At 42.9% G+C, this 23,815-nt stretch overlaps 1 protein-coding gene across 1 annotated transcript in view; it reads right to left on the minus strand.

Annotated features, from left to right (window-relative positions):
- Positions 1-22,237, minus strand: part of TFCP2L1 (transcription factor CP2 like 1) — a 47,092-nt gene extending 24,855 nt beyond the window's left edge. Inside the window, exons 1-2 of the mRNA XM_066633001.1 lie at positions 22,176-22,237; positions 7,705-7,856 (exon numbers count right to left, since the gene is read on the minus strand). Coding sequence (XP_066489098.1) covers positions 7,705-7,856; positions 22,176-22,237 — 214 coding nt within the window. The remainder of the gene's footprint in view (positions 1-7,704; positions 7,857-22,175) is intronic.
- Positions 22,238-23,815: the final 1,578 nt, after the last annotated feature.

The following is a 23,815-nucleotide window of genomic DNA, read 5'->3' on the forward strand; positions in this document are numbered from 1 at the left end:
AGTCCTATTTTGTTCAATGGGGCTTAGTCTCAGGTAAGTGTGGTTAGGATTTGCAGCCTTGTTTCTAGTGTATAATTATAACACCTTCATCCCCATTTTGGGGGTAACTGAGGTGAGGTTGTAATGGGTTGCCGTGGCCAATGGCTACAAGGATCAGGGGAGGTGCAAGCTGGAAAAGTTCGAGAACCACTGAACTAGGGAATTATGTTGATATAGAAGCTAAAATGGTCTCTTCCTTATCTGTGACAACTCTCACTTGATATTGCTAGTATGCCGTATCTGAATGAACACAGTGATTAGAAGTTATATTACATTCTCCTTTCACTGACACTATGTTTCTATGTACTGGCTTCAAGCCAATAGGGCAGTTGACTATGCTTCATTCTCAATATTTTGGCAGGTAAAGACACAACATCCCTTCAGCAACTATCCACAAGAACTTCTAACTATTATAATGCAAGTATAGTTCTTACATTAAAAGCAACTAAGTGACACCACACACACAAGTGCATCTACCAAGATAAACTTTGGGAACTGAAATTAATAAACAGAAATCATAGCTTTTTTGCATAACACTGCCTACTGCACTAATAATGAGGCCACTAGTGACACCATGGCTTACTGCAGAGACTCTAGTCTAACTGCATGGAAGGTCAATTAACTTTCTTCTTTCAAGCTGCCATTTCCACATCTTTGGAAACTAAGAAATCCCTGAATGTCTGCTGTGGAAAGTGAAATCCTCTTCAGAGCCATGCACTGAAGGGGATTCTAGAACGTGTTCTAGGGCATTCCCTGGTTTATGCAGGGAGCTGGCCAAGGCTGTTGAACTGCACTGCTGACCCACATGAACTGAAAGTCTAATCTGAATCAGAACAAACATTCTCCTGCAACTACACCCTGAAGGTTAATAGATTGATAATTGCAAGCCAGCTGTCTTTCAGGAAAGGTTGTCGGTCATTACCAAGATTCTCACAAGGAATTACCAACAAGCTTTCAAGATTCACAGAATTTCATAGAACTTGAAAGCCACTAAAGCTTAGAAATCTAGAGCAGGTAATATAGAAAAAAAGTCAGCTCATCCCACAGTAGAATCCTGTAAACTAGTTTTCCATATGATCTGAGTTGGCAGGTGAAAGTTTTCAAGTAGCCACTGCTGTAATATAGTATAGTAAGTGATTCTCTGCTGGAAGGACAGTAGAGCAGAGACAGCCATCAGATGCATTCGGACAAGCACCTGATTACAGATTTTTATCTGGAATCCTTTACCTCTGTGCATTTCTGCAGAACTTTTACTGTGAACTTTTGGGCAGGGCAAGAGAAGACAAACCCTAGAGCAATCAACATTTATAAAGTACTACTAAGCTAGGTGTCATTTATGTAATGCTGCACATGTGCTCTCGCTCACACACACAGAGTAGTAAAACGCAACCTGGGTTCACAATGTTCCTAGATGGTACGATGTAAAGCAATTCCACCTGTCTTAAAGGAGGAAGTTTTATGAGCTTTTAAAATTTTCCAAGGTTATTTTCTCCAGCAACTAAAGCCACATAAACATTTGATGGTTGTACTATTATGTTTAGGACAAAAGAGTTGCCTGCCAACAATTTGGAAATGATGACAAATCAGATATTTAAAAGCCATATCACATGACGAAGAGGCAATAGCATCCTACTTCAGATGCTGAAAGGAACACTCTGAGCAGGTACTGGAGTAGTATGAGAATCTTGGCCAGTATGCCATATGAAGTCGGCTCTAGGTCTTTAAAGGTTAACTGCCAATGAAGCTGTTGGCATCACAGGACTCTTGGTTGTTTGTGCTACAACAACACACTACCCTTACAGAATAAACTACTACAATTCTCTTCTAACTTGTTCCCTGGGCAAAGAGAAGTCTAGCACTGGCCCTATGCTTTCTCTTGCATGTCATCAGCAGACACCTTGAACTGCCCGTTCCTGAGAATTAATTTTTTGTGAGATTTGTTTTTTGTTATTAGGACTTTGTATGGTGGAAGAAAGCATGTCTGGTGCTCACTAACCAGTTGCTGGCTGAAGCCTATCCCATAGTTCCTTGCAATAAACATAGAATCTTCACAAATCCTCCATGACTAGGGGAAGGAGTGAGGCCATGCATTCATTTAATACCCATAATTTCCGAGTATCTTCATAGCTAAGCATCTCTAGCCATGGCTTAGCTGCAAAGTGTCTGCTGCACAGGCTGGTGCAAAGTTCAAGGTTGACCCCCCCCCCCTCTCCAAGTCCTCTGTATGCAGAGAACTTGGGGGAGGGACAAAGTCAGTTCATCCCTCCCATGTGAGCCATGTGCAGTGAACAGGGTGAGGATGGGAGTCTCACACCATGAAGGCTGACACCAGAAAAGAGAATCATGGTTGATAATGGCAATCCGACATCTGTATTTGCAGTACCCTGATCTTCTAACAGGAAGAGAACAGCTAATTATTGCGAATGCAACAGTTGAGATCCGAATACTTTCCTCTGCCTTCAGAAGCTTTCTTCACTGCTATGCTTCCGTTACATCAAAGCTTTACTTCCCAAATTAATATAATCTGTTCCAGTTTCATAAACAGAAGTCCAATTGTTTTAATGCTTGCTCTTATGTAGATCATAACTGTAAAATTTCAGCCAGCAACCAATGAGCACCAGACATGCTTTCTTCCACCACATGAAGTCCTGGTAACAAAAAAAAAAAACAAATCCCACAAAAAATAAAATTATCAGGAATGGGCAGTCCAAGACATCAGCTGGTGATGGGCAAGCACAAGAGAAAGTACAGGGCCAGTGCTAGATTGCACTGGGCCCTGGACAACCACGTGGTTTACTGAACAGGCCGCAGCAACAGCTCCTCCCCCCACCCTCAAAAAATGGTAACAGAGAGGAGCAAATGCAGCTACTTCAGCAGCAACTCCTTCCTGCTCCAGTTGGCCAATGGGCATTCTCCCAGGCCCCTGCTATAAACAAAGGTACCCGGGAGAAAGCCGTATCTTGTGAGATTGCTGTATCTCCTCTTCCTGCCCCCCATCCAGTTAACGGGAGCATTCTCTACAGCAGTGTTTTTCAGTGTAACAGCAATGTTTCCCCCAAGACCCCTTCAGGGTCTCCTTGAGCATATCATAAGTGGCTGTCATCTGCTCAGTACTGTGCAGGCATGCATGCACCAGTGCAGATCCTCCCCGAGATGCCACATACGCTCCAACAAGGCTTGCCAAGACTCTCTCTAGGAGTGTCTTGGAGACTGAAAAGTTTGAGAACCACTGCTCTAGAGGTCCTGTGATAACATGGGGACCTCAGGAAGGAACACTCCCATTTGCAGATGGGGAGTACCAATGGTGAAGGCAGCAGCAGAAGCAGTGCTAGCTCAAGTTGTTGTCACCACTGCTGCCTTCACAAAGGGGTCAGCCAGATGAGCATGAGCATGCCCAGCTTAGCCCACCCATGCCAGTCCTATGCAACAGAGAAAGAACTTTATGATTGTTTCTGATAAATGACAATGCCTGCATCCTGTTGCCACTCCCATGCATCTGGCATTCAGAGATACCTCTAAAACCTGGAGGTTGCATATCGTCATCATGGCTGGTCCCCCATGATAGACTTTTCCTCCATTAATCTGTCTAATCCCCTTTTAAAGACCAGCGTTTAAAGGCCAGCGTTTCTCAATGTTTCCCCCCCCCCCGATGTACCACTTTGCATGGTCCACCTATCAGAAGTACCACTGGAAGTAGCTAGTGATAATGTCATCTGAAATACTGGTTGGGAGGCCAGATGCAACACTACAAACACCAGGGTGGATGGGAGGGCTTTTTCAAACATGCAAAAAGCATGCTTTGGAGCTCTGCCCAATCTCACAAGATCTGGGTGCCACCATCTTGAATCTCATGAGATTTCAATGCCAGCATCTTGGATCACACAAGATTCCATGAGATGGGAAGCTTCCCAGCTAAGATGGGAAGAAGAGTCTGTCGGGTGTTGTGACCCAGGTAAGTTTGGGAACCACTGCAGTTATGGGTGACATGTTGCTATGAAAAACCTAACTGTAATACAAGGGCTGCTAGTATAGGTCATCAGTATTACTTTAGTTCTTGGAGCTTAAACACAGTAACTTGTCTGAAAAAGCTTAACTTTCCAGCATTCGATCTGAGAGTCATTTCTAGCAGCAGAGAGTTCAAACTTTTTAAGTGCCAAATGAAAATATTCTCAGGTTAAGGATAATCCTCTGGTATGATTTTGCCTATGAATAGCATAATTTTGCCTATGGATAGGTGTTTCACATTTTAATGCCTCTGCTCCTGTTTCTACATCAAAGAACAGCTCAACAAAAAGGTATGGTGATGTTTTTCTCACTATGGAAATAAAGTAAAAGCTTCCACTTACCAAATTTCTACAGGCTACAGTAAAAAGGTACAGGAAAAGGGCCCGATAAATAGGCAACAACAATGTCCACTCAGTCATGAAGCTTACTGGAATGACCTTGGACCAGTCACCAGCTTGCAGAGGATATAGTATATTATCATAGGGATAAAAGGAGAGGAAGGAGCTATGTACATTGCCCTGAGCTCCCTGGAGAAGGGCGAGACAGAATGTGAATGAATGAAGTCTATTACCTTACGTTATGTCATAAATGCTCTTACTGCTAACCACATTATTCTCCCATGGTTTGCAAAACATTTTGGGCCTCATATCCAAACTTCTTCAGTTACCTTCCATTCAGGACCCAGTCATCCCTATTCTAATGTACTGACATTGTTTGAACTGGCACCTGTAGCTATGTGTCTGTTGCAATTCAAGATGCTGTTAATTAGCTGGTGAAGCCTTTTCTTCACATGGGGATAACCTGCTAATTGCTGTAGTTGGCACAGCTACAGGAGTCCGTTTCTACTGTTGGTTGGTAACTCTACCAACTGTAGTTTCATCTTTACGATTAGACTAACTATACTTCTAATATAATACCTCAGATCAAGACAATTCCTTTTAGAATGTTTAGATTCACACCTGCTATTGCTACATGCTTACAGTTCATACTCTCTGTTCAGTGACATGATAAGACTAACATGGGGGGGTGGGGGGTTTCCTCTGCCATCATTGGATTTTTGGTCACCTGTGGTATGCAAGGACAAATTATATAACAAGATCTGCTGAATCAAGCCAAAGGCCCATCTAGTCCAGCATGGTCCAATAGCTGCCTCAGAGAAACCCACAAGCTGAGAAAAAGGTATACTTCACACCCACCATTGTTCCCCTGAAACTGGTATGAAGAGACATATTAATGCAGAACTTGGAAGTAGTGCATAGTATCAAGCAACCATTGATGGATGTTATATCCCAACTCCCCTTTCCCCAAACTAAAAAGCTGCAGCCTCATTCAACTTCTGAGAGACAATGCCCCAAATCCTTGATAATTTCAGTTGCTGTTTTTCCAAGGCAGGAACAGAACAAAGGAAGGTGAGACAATAAGTATGGATTCTGAAATATGATCTGCACTTACATTCAGTGCATTGTGTTATTTGAATGTAGACTCTGTTTTAGTAAACTAACAATCTAAGAATTCGAAATAGTTTTAACGAGAACAGCCAAGTTGTATTTTGTAATATCTTATTCTAAAACTCTAAGTGCACTATCTGAATGAATTACTGCTTTGCTAGTACCCAAGTAGTATTATAAATCATCTTTAGGACAGAGTAGAAGAGAGAAAATTATGGATATACCACAAATCTCAGTAACACAGGTGTCCCTTGGAGCAGAAGTTCTTTACCATCAATTCAAGAGACCTTTGTTCTAGAGCTCTCAAGAACAGTTATTTCTTTGTAGTAGCTTAGTGCTTAACCTTAATTCAATTATTTCCCAAAAGAAACAGACTGTGTCTGTTTAAAAACCATTTCTGAACAACCAAGAAACAAACTGTGTCTGTTTTAAAATATGTTATTTCAATAGTAAATAGTGAAGAAGTGTCAACTTACAATAATCACTAGGACTCAATTTAGAGAGGAGGAATTCTCATTCATGCCATAGCTACAATTAGACAGTTCTATAGTGCAAGAGTGGAGAACGCAACACTATAAATTAAAGATCTTGAATTTTTTTTTTTTAATTATGAATTTTCTTGTGAGCTGTTATGCCAGAATGTAGATGCCCGATACACATTCTATTGAAAATAAGTCAGTGTGAACTGAAGACACTGGCATTCAAATACAGTATTCATCTATCCATACCCCAAGTCTTTAAACTGTCTATGCATCCACATTCTGGAGCAACAGGTTGCACATAAATCAATGAAACTGGAACTAGGCAGAAATATTTGATACCAGGGCAGCATGGCATGGGACAGGTGGTTAGGCCAGTAGGAGAGAAGTCATTATGCCCCTTTCATCTCCACAATTCTAATTCCCTCAGGGCACTGCCTGGGCACGTGGGCACTGCCAAAGCAAAGTGGCACCAACACTGGGCTAAAGTACAGAAAGCATGAGATTTGGGGTGATTGTTATAATAAAAAAAACCTGAGCACAAGCAAAATGAACCACAAAGTGAAATTTTCTTTAGAGGAAGGCATAGATTATTATGTTAGGGATAACACAGATCTATGGAATCCTGCCAAAGAAGGTTGTATCAGATTATTTTATGGTCACTTCCAGCTAATAAATTCTATGAATTCTCCTCTGCTTGCACACCTGTAGTGAGTTAAAAGGAAGGCATCGACAATTTGATAATGCCAGTTAATTTCTTCTGGATTAAGAAATCCTTATCTAGACATTTGGACCTTTGAGATATAAAAAATTATATGTTTGTACTGCTCAGAAATCAGAGCTACTTTGTATTGTATTATTGTTTCATTGCTATTTATTGTGTTCTTAACTGTTACGGGTTCTAATGTACTTTGTGTTTTAATTATGATTGTAATCTCTTGTATTTTTATACTGAATTCTGTAAACTGCCTTGGGCACTTGGGGAGAAAGGCGGGACAAAAATACAGTAAATAAATACTTTGTTACACAACTCTCTTGGGGCATCCTTATGTGTCACATTATTTCCTAGCATTATAGCACGTTTGAAAATAACAAAAGTATGACTCTGAACGAGATTTGAGATAAAATATTGCAACAGAAGAATTTCACTATTTCCCTCACTATAATCCTATAAAGTAGATTAGGCTGAGTAAATTGGCTAGTGCCACTCAGTGAAGCTTCACTCTGTGCAGGAACTTGAGCCCATCTATTCCTGGCCTAAATCCATCTCATGATCCATTCACTTTGTGGCAATTTCCAGTACAGTAACTTTGGCAACTATATGGAAATAGTTGGATCTGAAGCACAAACCACGAACTGTCTTAAATTTCACCATTCAGAAAGTAGCTATTCTGCATCCTTAATTAAATAAGACCATTAGTAGACATTGAAACTACATTTTGAGAACTGCTCACTGGTATCATATACTTGCTTGGTAGAAGTCAACTCTTGACTTGGCATGAGTATTCACCAGGTTCACTGAAGCAGTCACCAGGTTCAATTTCATAAGGAAGCTCCAAATGTAGTAAATGACATTCCCAAGGTCTCCTCATCAATGCATGGACCAAGTCCACATGCACTTGCCTTCAACATCTCCCAGACTGATCCCCTCCCAGAAGTCTGATCCCCTCACTTCGTCTGGAAATCATTGGAAAGCAATTCTCCTTTGCCTATTCAATTTTGGATGATCCTACCTTGGTTGAGATAGGTCAAGGTTTCTTCATGAAGTTTCACAGCAGGAGATGTGGCTGCACAAAGTACATATTGAAATGGAGGGAGCTTCGTATCATTTTCAGGGGAAAGTTGAGGCTCTTCCTGTTTAAAGATTGGCAGTGCGAGGACATCACTGAAAACAACAACATTAACATCCAATTAGCAAGGGGAAGCTCTCATTAGAATACAACAAAAACAGCAGCACCACAGCAGGGCTGAGGGCAGTAGGAACCATTTTCTGTGCTACAACAAGTGTTATCAGAAAGTCAATGTCACCTAGTACAAGCATGTCCAGGTCCAAACTGAAATGTGTTGTATGCAAATATGAAATTGTCCATTACCTCACAAAGGGTGGGGGAGAACCAACAATTCTATCGTTAAATACTCAAGCATCTCTACAGCTCAAGTGTGCGCCCTATTATAAGGCATAATTGCTTCACCTCCACTCCTATTCCCAAAACAAGCAGTTAGTATTTATGTCTTGGAAAGCTGTGGGATGACTTTTCTCTTCCCCCTCCCCCCATAAATGTGAGAGAAAGGAACAATACAACTGCACTGATGCATTTCGGTGAGATTTTTACAGCTTTAAAATTAGTGGAGCTTTGACAGGAATGATTCCATTTGCTGGAAATGGTTTCTTAAACAAGAATTACAGGAAGAGTTCTACTTAACAAAAGCCACATTTTCTCAAAACATTTCCCATTCACACCATTAAATCCATTCAGTTTTCCATGAAGTAAACAAGGATTTATTTCCTCAGACCGTTGGTCCTATTCTAGTAGGTCTCATCTGCTCTATCCACCGGAGTCTGTCTTCACATGCTCGGGAAAGAAAAGTCCCAGTCTCGCCGAAGGTCAATGACCCGACGGCTACTCTCAACCTGGTTTGACCAGCCTGTCAAAGCTGTTGCCTGGGGTGTGGCCACTGCGCATGGTACAGCTACTAGGAGCCACAGGTGAGAGCTGAGGGACAGGTGGGGACCAAAGGTGGACGAGCTGCCCTAAAAGGACACGACATGCCCCTACACCAGAGGTACTACCCCTCCCTGAACACCCCATATACACTTGCGGTTTCTGCAAGCGACATGGTATGCTAAGAGCACGGCAAGACACGAAAGACGCCCTGGTCAACCACTGCGCCCAGCCCATCTCCAACCGTCTTGACTTTTGTCCTGCCATTGGAGCAAGATGGAATCTGGGAAGAGAGAGTGAGGCTGACTCTGCGCATCTCTCCCTCACTTTAATCCAATTCATGCCCAAGTCTTAACATCCCAGATGTCACCCATGGGGGCTGGGGGATAAGAATAGGTCCTCAGTTTGGCTGCACTTGTCGTAAGAGGCGACTAAACAACCACCGGGTAGATGGGGCTCGTCAGCCTGGGAAGGCAGCTCAACTGAGAGAAGGAAAACTCTGATCCCAAAGCTCCACTGCCTTGTGGCTACATCCAGTTATGGTAAAGTCTTCAGGAGTCAACCTCTAGGCAAAATCTGGAGCTGGAGTCCCTGAGGCAGTTCATGGCTGAACACAGTCATGTTCTGGCAACTCCTGCGACGCTGCTGGAACCAACCGTATTGGCTTCTGCCTTTCCATTGGACCATTTCAGTGATGTGGAGAGGGGGAATTTGCTGCATGGCAAACAGTCTATCCTCCATATCTACTTTACCCAGGCTTCGCGCTATGGAGAGGACATTCTGTTCCAGAACCACCATTCAGAGCGCAATACCATAGTCTTCCAAGACTGAAGGATGCCAATGACTGCCAATGATTTCCTCAGAACTACAATCCACCCATACCTTGCCCCCTCTATCTCAACTTATTCTCTCAGAAACATTCCCTTCCTAAAAACCATTTCTAGTCTCAAAACCCACCTCTGTTCTTGTAAACTCAAAGCAGTTTAGCAACCACCAAAACAGAAATTATACCAAAAGAGATGTGCCACCAATATCTCATAAAAGGTAGGAGTTTCTTCCTACTTGGACAAAGCAAGTTAATCAAGAGCAGGCATGTACATGAAGCTGACAATCTGAATTCCTATCAAACTGTTGCACTGTTTGTTAACTGTGTGAAAATGACCTTCATACATTTCTTGTCTATAAAAATCATACTTTTCTCTATATAGTTGGCAGCTGAAGACATATCGAAGACACAAGGTGTTGATTCCAAGAAGACTTGCCGGGCTTTTATTTAGCCAAATCAAAGACATGTTGAATTTAATTCATTTCTTCAATTCTAAAACCTACGTAGATTTCAAAGGATGTTGATTAGTGTGATAAGAAATGAGGGTGCAGAGGAGAATGGACATAAAGAACTGACCTTAGATATTCCCTCTTCAACTGGCTTATCAACCATGATGGACAAGAGTGCTACTCAGAACAATGAAGCCTTACACTAAGCAGCAAAAGTACATCCATCAAGGTAGTCTGAAGGGAAAGCGTTTCTATCTACTGGTCTAATGAAAATGCTGCCTTAGCCAGCTAGTGTCATCAAATATAAGGTCCTGCTTGGAGCTCAGTGATCACCACACTACAAAAAAGCAGACATAAATGCTTCACTTGGTTCATTGGAAGTGGGGGAAGGAAAGAAAGTCACAGACTCCTGGTGACATTTTTCCCCCTTTCCTTGTGGTTAATATCCACATTTGTACCGCAGGGCAATGCCTCTTTGACCATGAATCAACTTATTCTCAGACATTTCCAAACAAGTTAGGCCACATTCTAGGGCTGCTGAGCTACCCGCATTAGCTAGCCCCTAATGGGCACCATCATTCTTAAGAAATCACCTAACAAAAAATAAGCATCACCTTGTGAAGAAAAGAATAGTCACATTTGTACAATATGGCTCTACCATGCAAGGCCTTCACGCACGTGAAAACTGAACAAATAAGTGCTGTTGCATCAGTAGCTGCAAAACCAAACCCTCTGTAAATGAATACAAGAATAGCATACTTAATTACTTTTTTAAGCACAAATTGCATCTATCCCAGCTTCTCTAATCAATATAATATTCACCCAATGTGATATTTTTGTTTTCTATCCAAAATGCTCTAAGAGAGATACAGAGATGATAAAACCATCTTCTGTACATATTTCTGTCCCACAGTCACATGAATTCAATTTACATTCCAGTTCTGGGACCAAACAGCATGATTTCATGCCATGCACACATATAAGCATCAAGACAGAGCATCTACAGACATGAACTGGAAATTAGGGCAAAAATATGTTTGCTCTGCTTCTGTACTGCTTAATCATTCACTGTTTCACTGTCTCATCACCAGGGTGGGAGAGATGAGGGAGCCTTCAGAGCCCATTAAACAAAACATGCTTGTTAGGCAATAAACATGATTTTAAAAGTTCTTAACTAAGTGGAAAAAAAACACTGCCATTACATTTTATGGAGGAATAAAGGCTAAAGGGCACCTCAACTGTTGCATTAAGCTTGAAAAACAGACAGGTTTCTAGCACAGTGAACACAGAGCCCAGTCCCGAGCCCTGAGTGCCGACCTACTGCCGGCTTACCATAAGACACGTTTGCGAGCTCTTACTGTGGCCCGGCATCAGAGGCAGCCCAGTGCGAGCCTGCGCTGGGCCAGCTCCAGCACTGGGCCCGCATTCCACCACCTGGCAGTCGCCCAGACCACTAGGAGTCAGTGAGTGGGGGCATGGTGAGAGGCGTTCTGAGTTGGGGGAGGTGGGGGGAGCATATGGCAGGAGGAGCATATGTCCAGAAGTGGGGCAGGACGGGTGGAGATCCACCGGATTCTGAGCCCCGTGTCGGGTTGCGTGGCCTAACATGGAACTAGTTGATTCTGTGATGGCTCTGGAGCCGGCAAAGAATCAAGTAGCGCCACTGCTGGGCTACTTTCCTTACTCAGAGGAAGGGGACAAAAGTCACCCTCTCCCAAGGAGAAGGCAGTGGCTACCCAGGGCGCACAGGATACTGCAGCAGCTGTTTTTAGCACCGTGGCAGTCCCACACTCTGAGCAGCTCAGGATTGGGCTGACAGCCTGAAAAAAAATTACCCCACTGTCTTAAGATGCTTTTGGCAACTTCATGCTCAAACTCAACATGAACTTTGGTTGCATTCAATTTTACCTGTGTGTGCTTCCAGTCAGTTTATAAGAACCATCCCCATCAGCTTGAGAAAGGGTAAAGTATGGGAAACCCCTCCCCACACCAGTCTTCCAATGCAGACTGTGGCTCCTGCAGCTGCATTTTTGTAAAAACACAAAATATGGGGGAAAGCTACATAGGTTTGAACATGTACAGTTCAGCCTTTGGAGGCACTATGACTGTAGTCTTTAAGCAGGAATGTGCTGGAATAAATGAAGTAAGAGCTACAAGTTTTAGGATTGTTTGCAAGTACAGCAAAACATCAGTAACGAACATCTAAAAAAGTCATTGCTCAATGATACTGAAACTATTCACACATGACCAACACATATACTACAAATGCACATGAGAAGACAGCAGGAGCATGACAACAACCCCACAACCTGATATAGTCATTGAACCACTTGCTTTTTGCCCGGATCCTGGCCACATAATTATATGAAGAATTTATACCCTGTAGGCTTACCACCTACCCTCACTTCCCTGTGTGCATTTACTGTATGCACATTTATAAAGTGACTATTGCTACAATAAATACTTTGAACTACAATACTACTAGAAAGTCTTCAGTTCAAATTTAACTTCAGACACAAACTTACTAGATGACCTTAGGCAAGTCATTATCCCTTAGCCTTCCATCTGTAATAGAGATAACACAGCCACACCTTATTGGGATGTTACAACAAAGGTTACTATAAAGATTACCAAGAATGAAGTGCCCAGAACATCAAAGCTCTATGCAATAATAATAATAATAACAACAACAGGTATTTATATACCGCCTTTCTTGGTCTTTATTCAAGACTTTATTCAAGGCGGTTTACATAGGCAGGCTTTATTAAATCCCTTATTAAATAGGGATTTTTACAGTTTCAAAGAAGGTTCTTTCAAGAACGACTACATTCAAGGTGTTTCATTCCGATCCGGCTTCACATTCTGGCCTCCATCCTCCCACACTCAGAGCAGATGGAATTGCTTGGCTTCAGCTTGTCAGCTGCTCCAAGGTCGCACGGTGCTGGTGGCCTCGAACTGGCGACCTTGTGGATGTTATCTTCAGGCAGACGGAGGCTCTACCCTCTAGACCAGACCTCCTGCCCTATACTATACTTAATGATGATAACTATTATTACTGTCACCAAATATTATGAAGACACACTCATTTCTTCTCTGTTGTTGGCAACCTTCAGTCTCAAGAAACTATGGTATCGTGCTCTGGAAGGTGGTTTTGGAACATCGTCTAGTGTGGCTGAAAAGGCCAATTCGGGAGTGACAATCCCTTCCACAACGGGAGCAAGTGCAGTCTGACCCTGGTCTGTCTCCCTGGCTATGGGCCTTCCTTCTTTGCCTCTTAGCCCCAGACTGTTGGCCAAGTGTCTCTTCAAACTGGGAAAGGCCATGCTGCACAGCCTGTCTCCAAGCGGGCCGCTCAGAGGCCAAGGTTTCCCACTTGTTGAGGTCCACTCCTAAGGCCTTCAGATCCCTCTTGCAGATGTCCTTGTATTGCAGCTGTGGTCTACCTGTAGGGCGCTTTCCTTGCACGAGTTCTCCATAGAGGAGATCCTTTGGGATCTGGCCATCATCCATTTTCACGACATGACCGAGCCAACGCAGGCGTCTCTGTTTCAGCAGTGCATTCATGCTAGGGATTCCAGCACATTCCAGGACTGTGTTGTTTGGAACTTTGTCCTGCCAGGTGATGCCGAGAATGCGTCGGAGGCAGCACATGTGGAAAGCGTTCAGTTTCCTTTCCTGTTGTAAGCGAAGAGTCCATGACTCGCTGCAGTACAGAAGTGTACTCAGGACGCAAGCTCTGTAGACCTGGATCTTGGTATGTTCCATCAGCTTCTTGTTGGACTATCTTTGTGAGTCTGGAAAACGTGGTAGCTGCTTTACCGATGCGTTTGTTTAGTTTGGTATCGAGAGAAAGAGTGTCAGAGATCATTGAGCCAAGGTACACAGTCATGGACAACCTCCAGTTCGTGTGCAGAGATTGTAATGCAGGGAGGTGAGTCCACATCCTGAACCATGACCTGTGTTTTCTTCAGGCTGATTGTCAGTCCAAAATCTTGGCAGGCCTTGCTAAAACGATCCATGAGCTGCTGGAGATCTTTGGCAGAGTGGTAGTGAGAGCTGCATCGTCGGCAAAGAGGAAGTCACGCAGACATTTCAGCTGGACTTTGGACTTTGCTCTCAGTCTGGAGAGGTTGAAGAGCTTTCCATCTGATCTGGTCCGGAGATAGATGCCTTCTATTGCGGTTCCAAAGGCATGCTTCAGCAGGACAGCGAAGAAAATCCCAAACAAGGTTGGTGCAAGAACACAGCCCTGCTTCACGCCGCTTCAGATGTCAAAGGGGTCTTCTCTTTCTTCTCTACTTTTCTTCTCTTCTATTTCTTCTCTACTATTTCTCTTCTCTCTACTCTTCTCTCTTCTCTTTTCTCTCTACTTTACTCTCTACTTTACTCTTCTATTTCTTCTCTACTCTTTATAAATTAAACCAGAGTTGTTATGGTGTTGTAACTAGAGTGATAGATTATATCTGTTGAGATCAGTGTCCAGATCTCAGAAAGCTGACGCTGTGCAGTATTTCACTCACTGAAGGGCTGACCGATGGCAGGCACTGAGGCCCAGCCAAGATAGCCCACCTTATTTTCACCCTCTTTGCTTTGCTGCAGCTCCTTTTTAAAGCAGACTACAATACCGTATTGTCTTTCAGTCTTCTCCTTTTACCTCAGACTTGAGATCTATCCGAGGAGCTGTCCTCATTTGTCTTAAAGTTAGGCTTTCTGGGTGACCTTGGGCCAGTCACTTTCTCTCAACCTCAGCTATCTCACAGGGTTGTTGTGAGGACAAAAGGAGGGGAGCAGCTGTATACACTGCCCTGAGCTCTTTGGAGGAAGGGCAGTATAAAAAAAAGTGAAAAATAAATAAATAAAATAAAGGAAAAAGTGTTTCAGAAGCAAATTTAGATTTTATTTTTTTTAAGTCAGTGCATGGTGCTAATGCAGCCTCGTCTTAACTGAAGCATATCATCCATTATGCAGATGCCATGGAATAAATACTTCTTAACCAATCACAGCTTCCTGGCAACTAGGTATATCTGTACAATGAATGTATTTCACATATCTAGATTTTTATTTACTCACCTTCATCTTTAACCTGCTTTTTAATTACACACTCAAAAGTTGTAAAATTTAAATTACAAAGTCTTAAAAACAGCAACAAGACAAACCTTAATAGGTGAAGTGGCCAAAGGGCTTAAATGTGGAAGAGAAATCCCTCACAGACATGTAGCTCAAGCCTACGCATGTTTACTTAGAAATAAGTCCAACAAGTCTTGCTGCCAAGTGTGAAAAGGGTTGCAACCTTAATTCAGCTAAGGACATTTATATGCTTTACAGAGGTATTGTGGGACAAAGACATGATATTCTAAAATATAGACGTATGTATGTTTTAAGCTGGGGAGATTTCAGCAATCGTGCCCCCTTGTCTTAGCAAAGCTTGTTAGGACTGCACTGTCTGTGCTGTAGACAACCTCGTGGGGAGTGGCTATGAAAAAACCATAAACATGCTTTATTTGGGCACCCTGGAAGAGCAGTTATCTTAGTATGCCTCAAAGTTAAACTGACAAGATCATTCCAGGATCACTGAAAGTTGTGTGGTTCTCCAGCTCTGGAGTGATCCCCTGAGGGTATTCTTCTACAGCCATTTTCAGTAGCAATGGCTCATTTAAAGCACTGCAAGCTATTTCATTTGTTTCAGAACTATTTATTCCCAGGAGCTGGGTTGATAATGATATTACACAACATGAAATTATGCAGTTGTCCATCTCAAAGACTTGCCATCTACATTATATTAAGGACAAAGTGAACAAAGGAGGAGAAACATTACTCCCTAGAAGATTACTGACCTAGCCCTTTCCCTTCAAAAGTTATAGTTCAGTTCCACCCAGCAGCCCAACCCAAGGTGCCTCAACAACCAAGACAATTGCTTGAAACTCTGCAGTATGTAAAGTTTCAAGTACTGAAACACTCTGGCTATCCCCTACTCTCATGAGGTTCACAATCCCCAAAGGTTACTGCCAGTTAACCCCTTCATCAGCCTGCTAGAAAAGCTAACTAAAGAAGGTTATATCAATGAAGAGTGCCACTTGGCCAGTTTTACATTATCTTGCTTGGTCTGAATTATTTCAGCAATTTCTCCAATGACAGACAATGGGCATAAAAACTTTACCATTCTTGAATCCACATGTATATTATAAGGGGACATAAGAAGAAGAAATTGCATGCCTGAGCATTTATCCTTTGATGTGGAAGAATGTACATCTCTCCTGAAAGATACAGATTGAGCCTCATTATTTGTGTGGGTTCAAACACTCAAGTGGATGGCAAAAAACACACCATAGCAAATCAACTTAAAAAACAAAGTCTCTTTCCCCTGGTGATTTACAAACAGCCTTGCTGACCTTTGTGATGTAAGATAAGAGTCATTAAGTAGACGATCCATCAATCAGTCATCCTCCAAGCACTTAGAAAGGCGCTTCACTCAGCCCCTCCCTTCACCAATGCAAAGTGATCACCTTTCTTTCAAGTGCTCAGGGGGATGGGAGGGTTCGCCTGTAGAGAAAGGGATTGATGGATTGTCAGCCAGTTGCTCTCTCTCTCTCTCATTAACAAGGCTATTGATAAAGGACTGTTCAGTTTTAAAACTGATTTTAAAGGGGTGCATTTTTCCCCTTCTCCAGGGATCAGCACATTCCTTCTCATTTGCAGTGGCCATTCATGTTGAGTCAAATCCGTGTATAAAAAATTCGTTTATAAAAATTTATGCATAACAAGGCTGGACCTGTACTTTGAAATTAATGTCCAGTCTCATATTCAATTGTTTAAAATTAGGCTACCCTTTTAAATCAAATTTATAACAACCAGGAAAGAAAACCAAATCATATATATGCCATATAAACATAGAACTGTACTTTTCTTAATCCCACACAATCTCATATGTAGCCTATATACCATTGCTCTACTAACCCAGCAGAGAGAACATCTATTTACTAAGAAAAATTAACTAAAGAACTTAGCAAATGGAACCAAGAGGTCATCCACATAGATGATCTCTTAGATGAGCATCTAAACCTAGCAGTCATCTTTTATTCTGTAACACTAAAGCAGCAGTAGTATCCCAGTCTTAATCATATTACAGATGCACTGAGGATCAGTGAGGAATATGATACACTCTACAATGAGGATTATGATGATTTTAAAAAAACACCAATAAAACACTATCAAATACTTAAACAACCTTTGCTCCATAACACTGGTCAAATACTGGACTGCACAATGCATTTGACAGAACTCAGAAATAACGGGGGGGGGGGGGAGAAGAGAGAGAGAGATTAATTTTACAATACAGTTGACTGTCCTAATCTAACAGTTTACTCTTCCCTGGTTATTCTTCTAGTAATTCTTCCTTGGTTTTTTTTCCTGTTTTGCCTCTAAACTTTTTCTACCCATTTTTTCTCCCACTTTTTTCCTCTTAAGAAAAAATATCTTTGACCAAATACATGGTTATCCAAAGGTCTTTCCCTAGATTAAGGAGATTGTCTGGTAATCCAGGCAAGTTCTGACATGTTATAGCTTGGTAGAAAACTCAACAAATGAATGCAATCTTAATGAAGCACATGTGAGTGGCTACATTAAAACAAAATAATTCTTTTATTCTCCTTACTGGAAAATAAACCTTTTTGAAAACAGACTTACTTCTGAATTAGTATATAGAATTGCAGAAAAAAATCCTGGTGACAAACACAACCACCACCACCACAACTGAACTTCCAAGAAAAAAGAAGAAGAAATTCCAGTTTGCTCTTTGTGATATACCATTTCATGTTGTGCTCACTCCTGACAGGGAGAAAATAATCTGATGCTAGAATATGCCCAGCAGATATCCCTAACAAATGCATCAGCTCAACTTTATAAACATGATTTTATTCTAAAATAGTTATTCCAAAGTAATTATTCCAACTCTTTCACTTTCAAGTGCCCAGTCCTAGGCAAATCAAACTGGAAAATCTAGCAATTACTTCAAGTTAATCTTTCTGAATTTAAAAAACTAATCAAGGTTAGCCATGGCTACCTGTTATCCCTCAAAATTTCATGACTTTGAAATCAAACAAACATCAGTGCATCTCTAATTACAAAAAGAGAAGTCATCATTGTCTAATCTCAATTCCTAAACAGTAGTCTACCCATCAACATTATGGCAAATACTTAAATCCAGGTTAACCCATTTCTGCCCAGCCCACAGGTGTACACATTTGATTCCTGTTGTATATAAGCAACATTGGGCAGAAATGGCTTAACACCTTTAGAGTTCAAACCTATACACATTAACTCTGAAATCCCACTGTTTCCAATGGGGGCTTATTTTCAGGTAAGGCAACTGCAGCACCATAGTGCACTTACCTCACAGTAAATTCCATTAAACTCAACATGGGTAGGGTATATATTCCCTCTTTTCTTTCTAAACAACAGAAACCTGCCCAAGATCGCATCCAAAAAACATCAGATTACAACAAAGCCAAGAACATACACAAAATAAAACCGATAAAAAAATCAGTTCAGAAAAGTCACTAACATGCATTCCAAAACTAGAAATGAATAGGAGTTATTCAGTATCAAGTGTTCAAATTTTTTCACCTATATCATCTTAATATGTTGACCAGGGTTATCAAAGTTCAGTTTAATACATTTTGAAAGCAAGCATGTATGGTTATTTTTAAGCATTTTCCCTTGATATGATTCCAAAAACAAATCTAGATAAATATTAGTAATAGGGTTTGAAAAACCCCATGTAAAAAATTTAGCATTAAAATTCTCATTTCAAGAGAGTTGGGATACCATATCATAAAGTAATTATAAACAAGCAGTGAATTATCTTTTAGTGAAAAAGCACTGGTGCCTCTTCACAGACCATCATAAGAACATAAGAATAGCCCCACTGGATCAGGCCATAGGCCCAACTAGTCCAGCTTCCTGTATCTCACAGTGGCCCACCAAATGCCCCAGGGAGCACACCAGATAACAAGAGACCTCATCCTGGTGCCCTCCCTTGCATCTGGCATTCTGACATAGCCCATTTCTAAAAATCAGGAGGTTGCACATGCACATCATGGCTTGTAACCCATAATGGATTTTTCCAGAAACTTGTCCAATCCCCTTTTAAAGGCATCCAGGCCATCCTGTGGCAAGGAGTTCCACAGAACAACCACACGCTGAGTAAAGAAATAAACCACACGCTGAGTAAAGAAATAGAACTGCATCAAATACTGTTGCAGGATACATATAGGCTGCTGTATGCCATCTCACTATATTAGCACTCAAACCTGCTGAATAGCTGGGTGGCTGTCAGTATATAGATTATTTATAGGGAGAGCAGGACAAAAGGGGCACAGATTTAGTCCTTCCATTACCTCTCTCCCAAGCAGATGATGACCTTTGTTAGAACAGAGACATTGAGTCATTTTTCAAGGGCAGCAGTCATGGCCAAGATATTTCTTCAGTGAAGGTAACAGTGTATTTTGAGAATGCAAGTCTTTTGTATTTTTTTACTATAGCTTATATATATAATACAGGGGGTGCATGTGAGTGAGACTGAAAATTCACTCAGATGATTGGTTGATTCTTTAGACTAGAGCAGTATAGCACAGGGGGCATAGTCAAGAAGGAAAAAATAAAAATCAGTGTGCTTCCACTAGCACAAGTGAATTTTTGGATCAAAGCCTCTGCCTCTCCTCCAAAGAGTTCACAGAACAAACTGATGAAAAGGGCAAAAGATGTTAGAAACAAATAGGACGAAGCTTGGAATCCAGCTAACAGTGCTGATCTTCCAACAATACAAATCATGAAATTTTGTTAAATATTGATACACGTACATGTACACACACACGTGTGTGTGTGTGTGTGTGTGTGTGTGCGTGTGTGTGCGTGTGTGTGTGTGTATACATGCATATGACATATACGGAAATATATGTGCAAGCACTTATAAAATATGTACATTTATATATTTATATATTATGAGAAGGGGAAGAAAAATCTTCACAGCATTGCCTAATCTCTGCTGATGATTTGGGGGAGCATTCTGTCCCCAGTCCAAATGCTTCAGGTTTCAGTCAGGTTTAGCCAAAGGATTGATTGGTCATGTCCAAACTATGAATTACTTGGAAGACCTGCAGTTGTATCCCAAAAAGTCTTTACTTTTAAGCAACAAATGGGTGGGGTGGAGGCTAAGAACTTTAATCACAGTAGCAGTGATAGGGTGAAAGGGTGTTTCATAATTTTCCTACCACACAATTTCCCTGATTCACGACCCGACCCTATCCAACTTTCTAGCACTGGTGCAGCAGCTATACAGCCCCAAGGTAAGGGTACAAATGTTGCCTTATTTTGAGGAGGCCTCTGAAACTGTCTCCCCACCACACTGTGCAGCACACGCCCCATTGGCACAGCTGCACCTGCTCTGGAAAACTGGATAGGATTGGGCCCTCAATCACCTTAACTGGTGTCAGTTAAGGACACTGCTTGTTTAGGACCACAGAAGGCAGACAATGCTCCACCTACTACCTTAAAATCCTCCAAGTACCATTTCAATATAGAGTAGAGTGAACCCTGAAGGTAAGCATAAACTACAATAGAGGAATGAAGAACACCCCAAATCTATTACTTATACTCAAGATGCCCAAGGAATTTAGTAATCCATTTTGGCAGACAAATCAAATCACACACACCCAGAAAGGGTAGGTTCTGGGCTCAAACTAATGCTAAAAATGCATCCTTGAATTCTGCATTATATGGAAAAACCAGCTATTCCTGAACTGTGTACTCACAGCAACAATATTTATTCTCTCATAACATGTCATGGAAACTTTTGGAATGCACATCCTTTCACACACAAAATGACACTCTGTGCTAATTAATCCAAACTGCCACCCCATCACTCTAGTCCAGTGCTTCCCAAACTTTTTAGCACCGGGTCCTACTTTTTAAAATGACAATCATGACCCACTAGACAAAAAAAGAGCATTATAAAAAATTTTTATTAATAAATATATATTAATAAAAACAGGGTCCTGTGCTCCTGAGGCTGCTTGAGACCTTACATATAGTATGTGTGTGTAGGCATTTGTTTGACTCTTCCTAGAAATGGAGTTTGAGTCCCCCAAACCTACTGAAAAGCTCCAAGAGAGGAACACTAATCATTCTTAGGGGCCAAGATACAGTACTTTATAGATGCATAATTCCCGACTCCACAGAAAGGTGCACATCCATCCAGATCATTGTAACAGACTCTCAGACACACACAATAGTCTTGCCAAGGTCATGATCCTTGTGCAAAATATACCAGAGCAGGCCTCATCATATCCAGGTGGCTCTTCTACATAGAGATCCACAAAACCAGCATCCCCACAAATTCAGAAACTTCTATAGTGTATACATGTGGCACCTTCTACACCTTGCCCTACTACCATAAAAACAGGTATCTTTTGCTCCTCCTCCTGCTAATTTGCCACAGAGCTATTTAGAGCAGTGGTTCCCAACCTGGGGTACGCATACCCCCAAGGGTACTTGCCAGGACCTTTGAAAGAGAACTGAATACTGATAGAAAAGGACAGATCTGTATCAGAATGCCTTGTGGGGCTGGCAAGGCAGGAAGGAAGGCAGCTGGTTGGCTGTGAAAGTCCCACCAATCCCTAGTTTTTGGTCATCAATGTGTGTGTTATCCGATATGGATCAGTAGTTGAAACACAAGTTTGAAAGAACTGCATGGATATTAACTGCAAATATTTTGCTCCGATGAGGAGTACAGCTTAGGGAAATGGGCTGCCAATTGGGAACCACCGGTTTAGAGTGTAAGCTCCTGGGGGACAGGGACCTATCTGTCCGAACTACACAGGAGAAGGCGTCCTACAGTGCGTGACTACTCAGAAGTCAGTGGGGTCCATGGGCCTGACTCCCAGGCGCGCGCACACACACACACACACACACGTGCAGCCTCAAAGCCTGGTCCCTTAAACTGGTCGGTGCCATCAGTAGGCAAGCCCGTCGCTGCCCTCCTGTCGTGTGAACTGCCCGTCCCGAGAAGCCCCTGCGCAAGCCCGCCGCCTGCCTTCCCGATGGTTTTCCGCAGGGCAGCCCTTCTCCTGTGGCAGCCGAGCTGGGCGGCTTCCCGTCGGGGCGCACGAAGGCGGGCTGCCGGGACTCCCCGAGGCTGCCACACTGACCTGGAGTGCGCCTCATTGCCTCGAATGGGACTCGCTTCTGAGCAGACGCCTGCTGTCACTCACCGCAGGTAGCTGCCCGTGGGGTGCTGGTTGTAATGCTCCGGCTGCGTGTGCCAAAACAGCATGGTGTGCTCCTTCTGCGGGCAGCAGCCAAATCCCCCCGCGAGACGGCCGTGGCGCAGAGGCGAGGCGAGGCGCAGCTCTCCGAGCGCAGCAGAGCAGTCGGCGGCAGGCGAAGCCCCGCGCGCTTTTATGGGCTGGCCGCTCCCAGGCGCGGACCGCTTCTCCGCGCGCGGGCGCGCGCCTCGCAGCCCTGCCACCGTCGCGCGCCAATCCTGTCTGCAGCGGGCTGCTGCAGCCCGCGGCGCAGGTGGAAGGACTGAGGCGGAGCCACACAGCCCTGCAGTGGGGAGCGCGGGCTGCCTCACGGCCAGGGCGCTGCAGCAGGCAGCCTCCACCCCAAGGGAAAAGTGGGGCGCCTCAGGAGAAGAGCAGCCCGGGGGAGGGGGCTCGCTCAGTGCAGCTCCTGCCTGGAGGCTTCTGCCTCCCCCACAGATAAGGTGAGCAGGTACAAAGTGGGGGCACAGAGTGCCATTTTCAACCACTGTGCCATGGCACACTGGTGTGCCGTGGGAATTTGGGAGTGCGTCATTTATCAATAGGACCATTGGGGGATATGAGCCCCCATTGGCAGCACAGTGTGCCTTGTCAATTGTCAAAAAGCTGATGGTGTGCCTTGACTGTTTTAGTGCCTTGCCAGTGTGCCACAAGATGAAAAAGGCTGAAAATCACTGGCTTAATGACATCACTTCCTGGCTAATGACATCACTGGGGGCCCTCAGCAGGCACCATGAATACTAACTTCTGCCCTCTGGATGAAACAAGTTGGACACCCCTGATCTAGTTTGTTAAGAAGGTAAAGCCAGCTACAGGCGTTTCTTATCCAAAGCGATAAGAAATTCGCTCATATTCCAAAGCGAAATCCCTAATACTGGAAATCAGTCACTACCAGGGTTGGGAGGTGACTTTTGAAAAAGAGAGGCAGTGCAAACCTTTGTATGTTTACTCAGAAGTAAACCCCATTGTGCTGAGTGGGACTTACTCCCATGCAAGTGTGTATAGGATTGCAGCCCAAATGTTCCCTGTTTGGTGGAGAGTGGGACTGGCTTGGCTATCTGCTTGTGAAGGAAATATGTGCAGTCCACACATGCTCAGAGGCACTACTTTGCAAATGTTCTGAGGCTGATAATTGAAAACTAGTTCTAGGGTTAAACCCTTGCAAAAATGAAACCCTGAGTTCTGATTATCCCAACAAGAGGCACCAATGGCAGGAAACTGAAGTTAAGGACATCCCTGCCTAATGGTCACCCAAAGAAAGGCAGACACTCAAAGAAAGTACATGTAATTTGACAGGCATCCCTAGGAGAGGCATCATCATGCTCCACCAAAAGGACCATGGAGAACCTAAAGGAAGGGACTTAGGAAGTTATGTGAAGTTCTTTCACATCAAGGAGAGGAACAAATAATTTCTGATACAGGGGTTAGTGCCCAGCAACACAGCCATTTATGAGCACACTATCCAAGCCCAAGGTATGATTTAAAAAAGGGACCTATACATCTATGTTCACACAAAAGACAGAGTCCAATATCATAAGCACTACAGGGAAAAAAGGCCTTAGTTATATATAATTCAGATGGGGCAA

Source organism: Tiliqua scincoides, chromosome 1 (genome assembly GCF_035046505.1).
Source record: "Tiliqua scincoides isolate rTilSci1 chromosome 1, rTilSci1.hap2, whole genome shotgun sequence".
NCBI lineage: Eukaryota > Metazoa > Chordata > Lepidosauria > Squamata > Scincidae > Tiliqua > Tiliqua scincoides.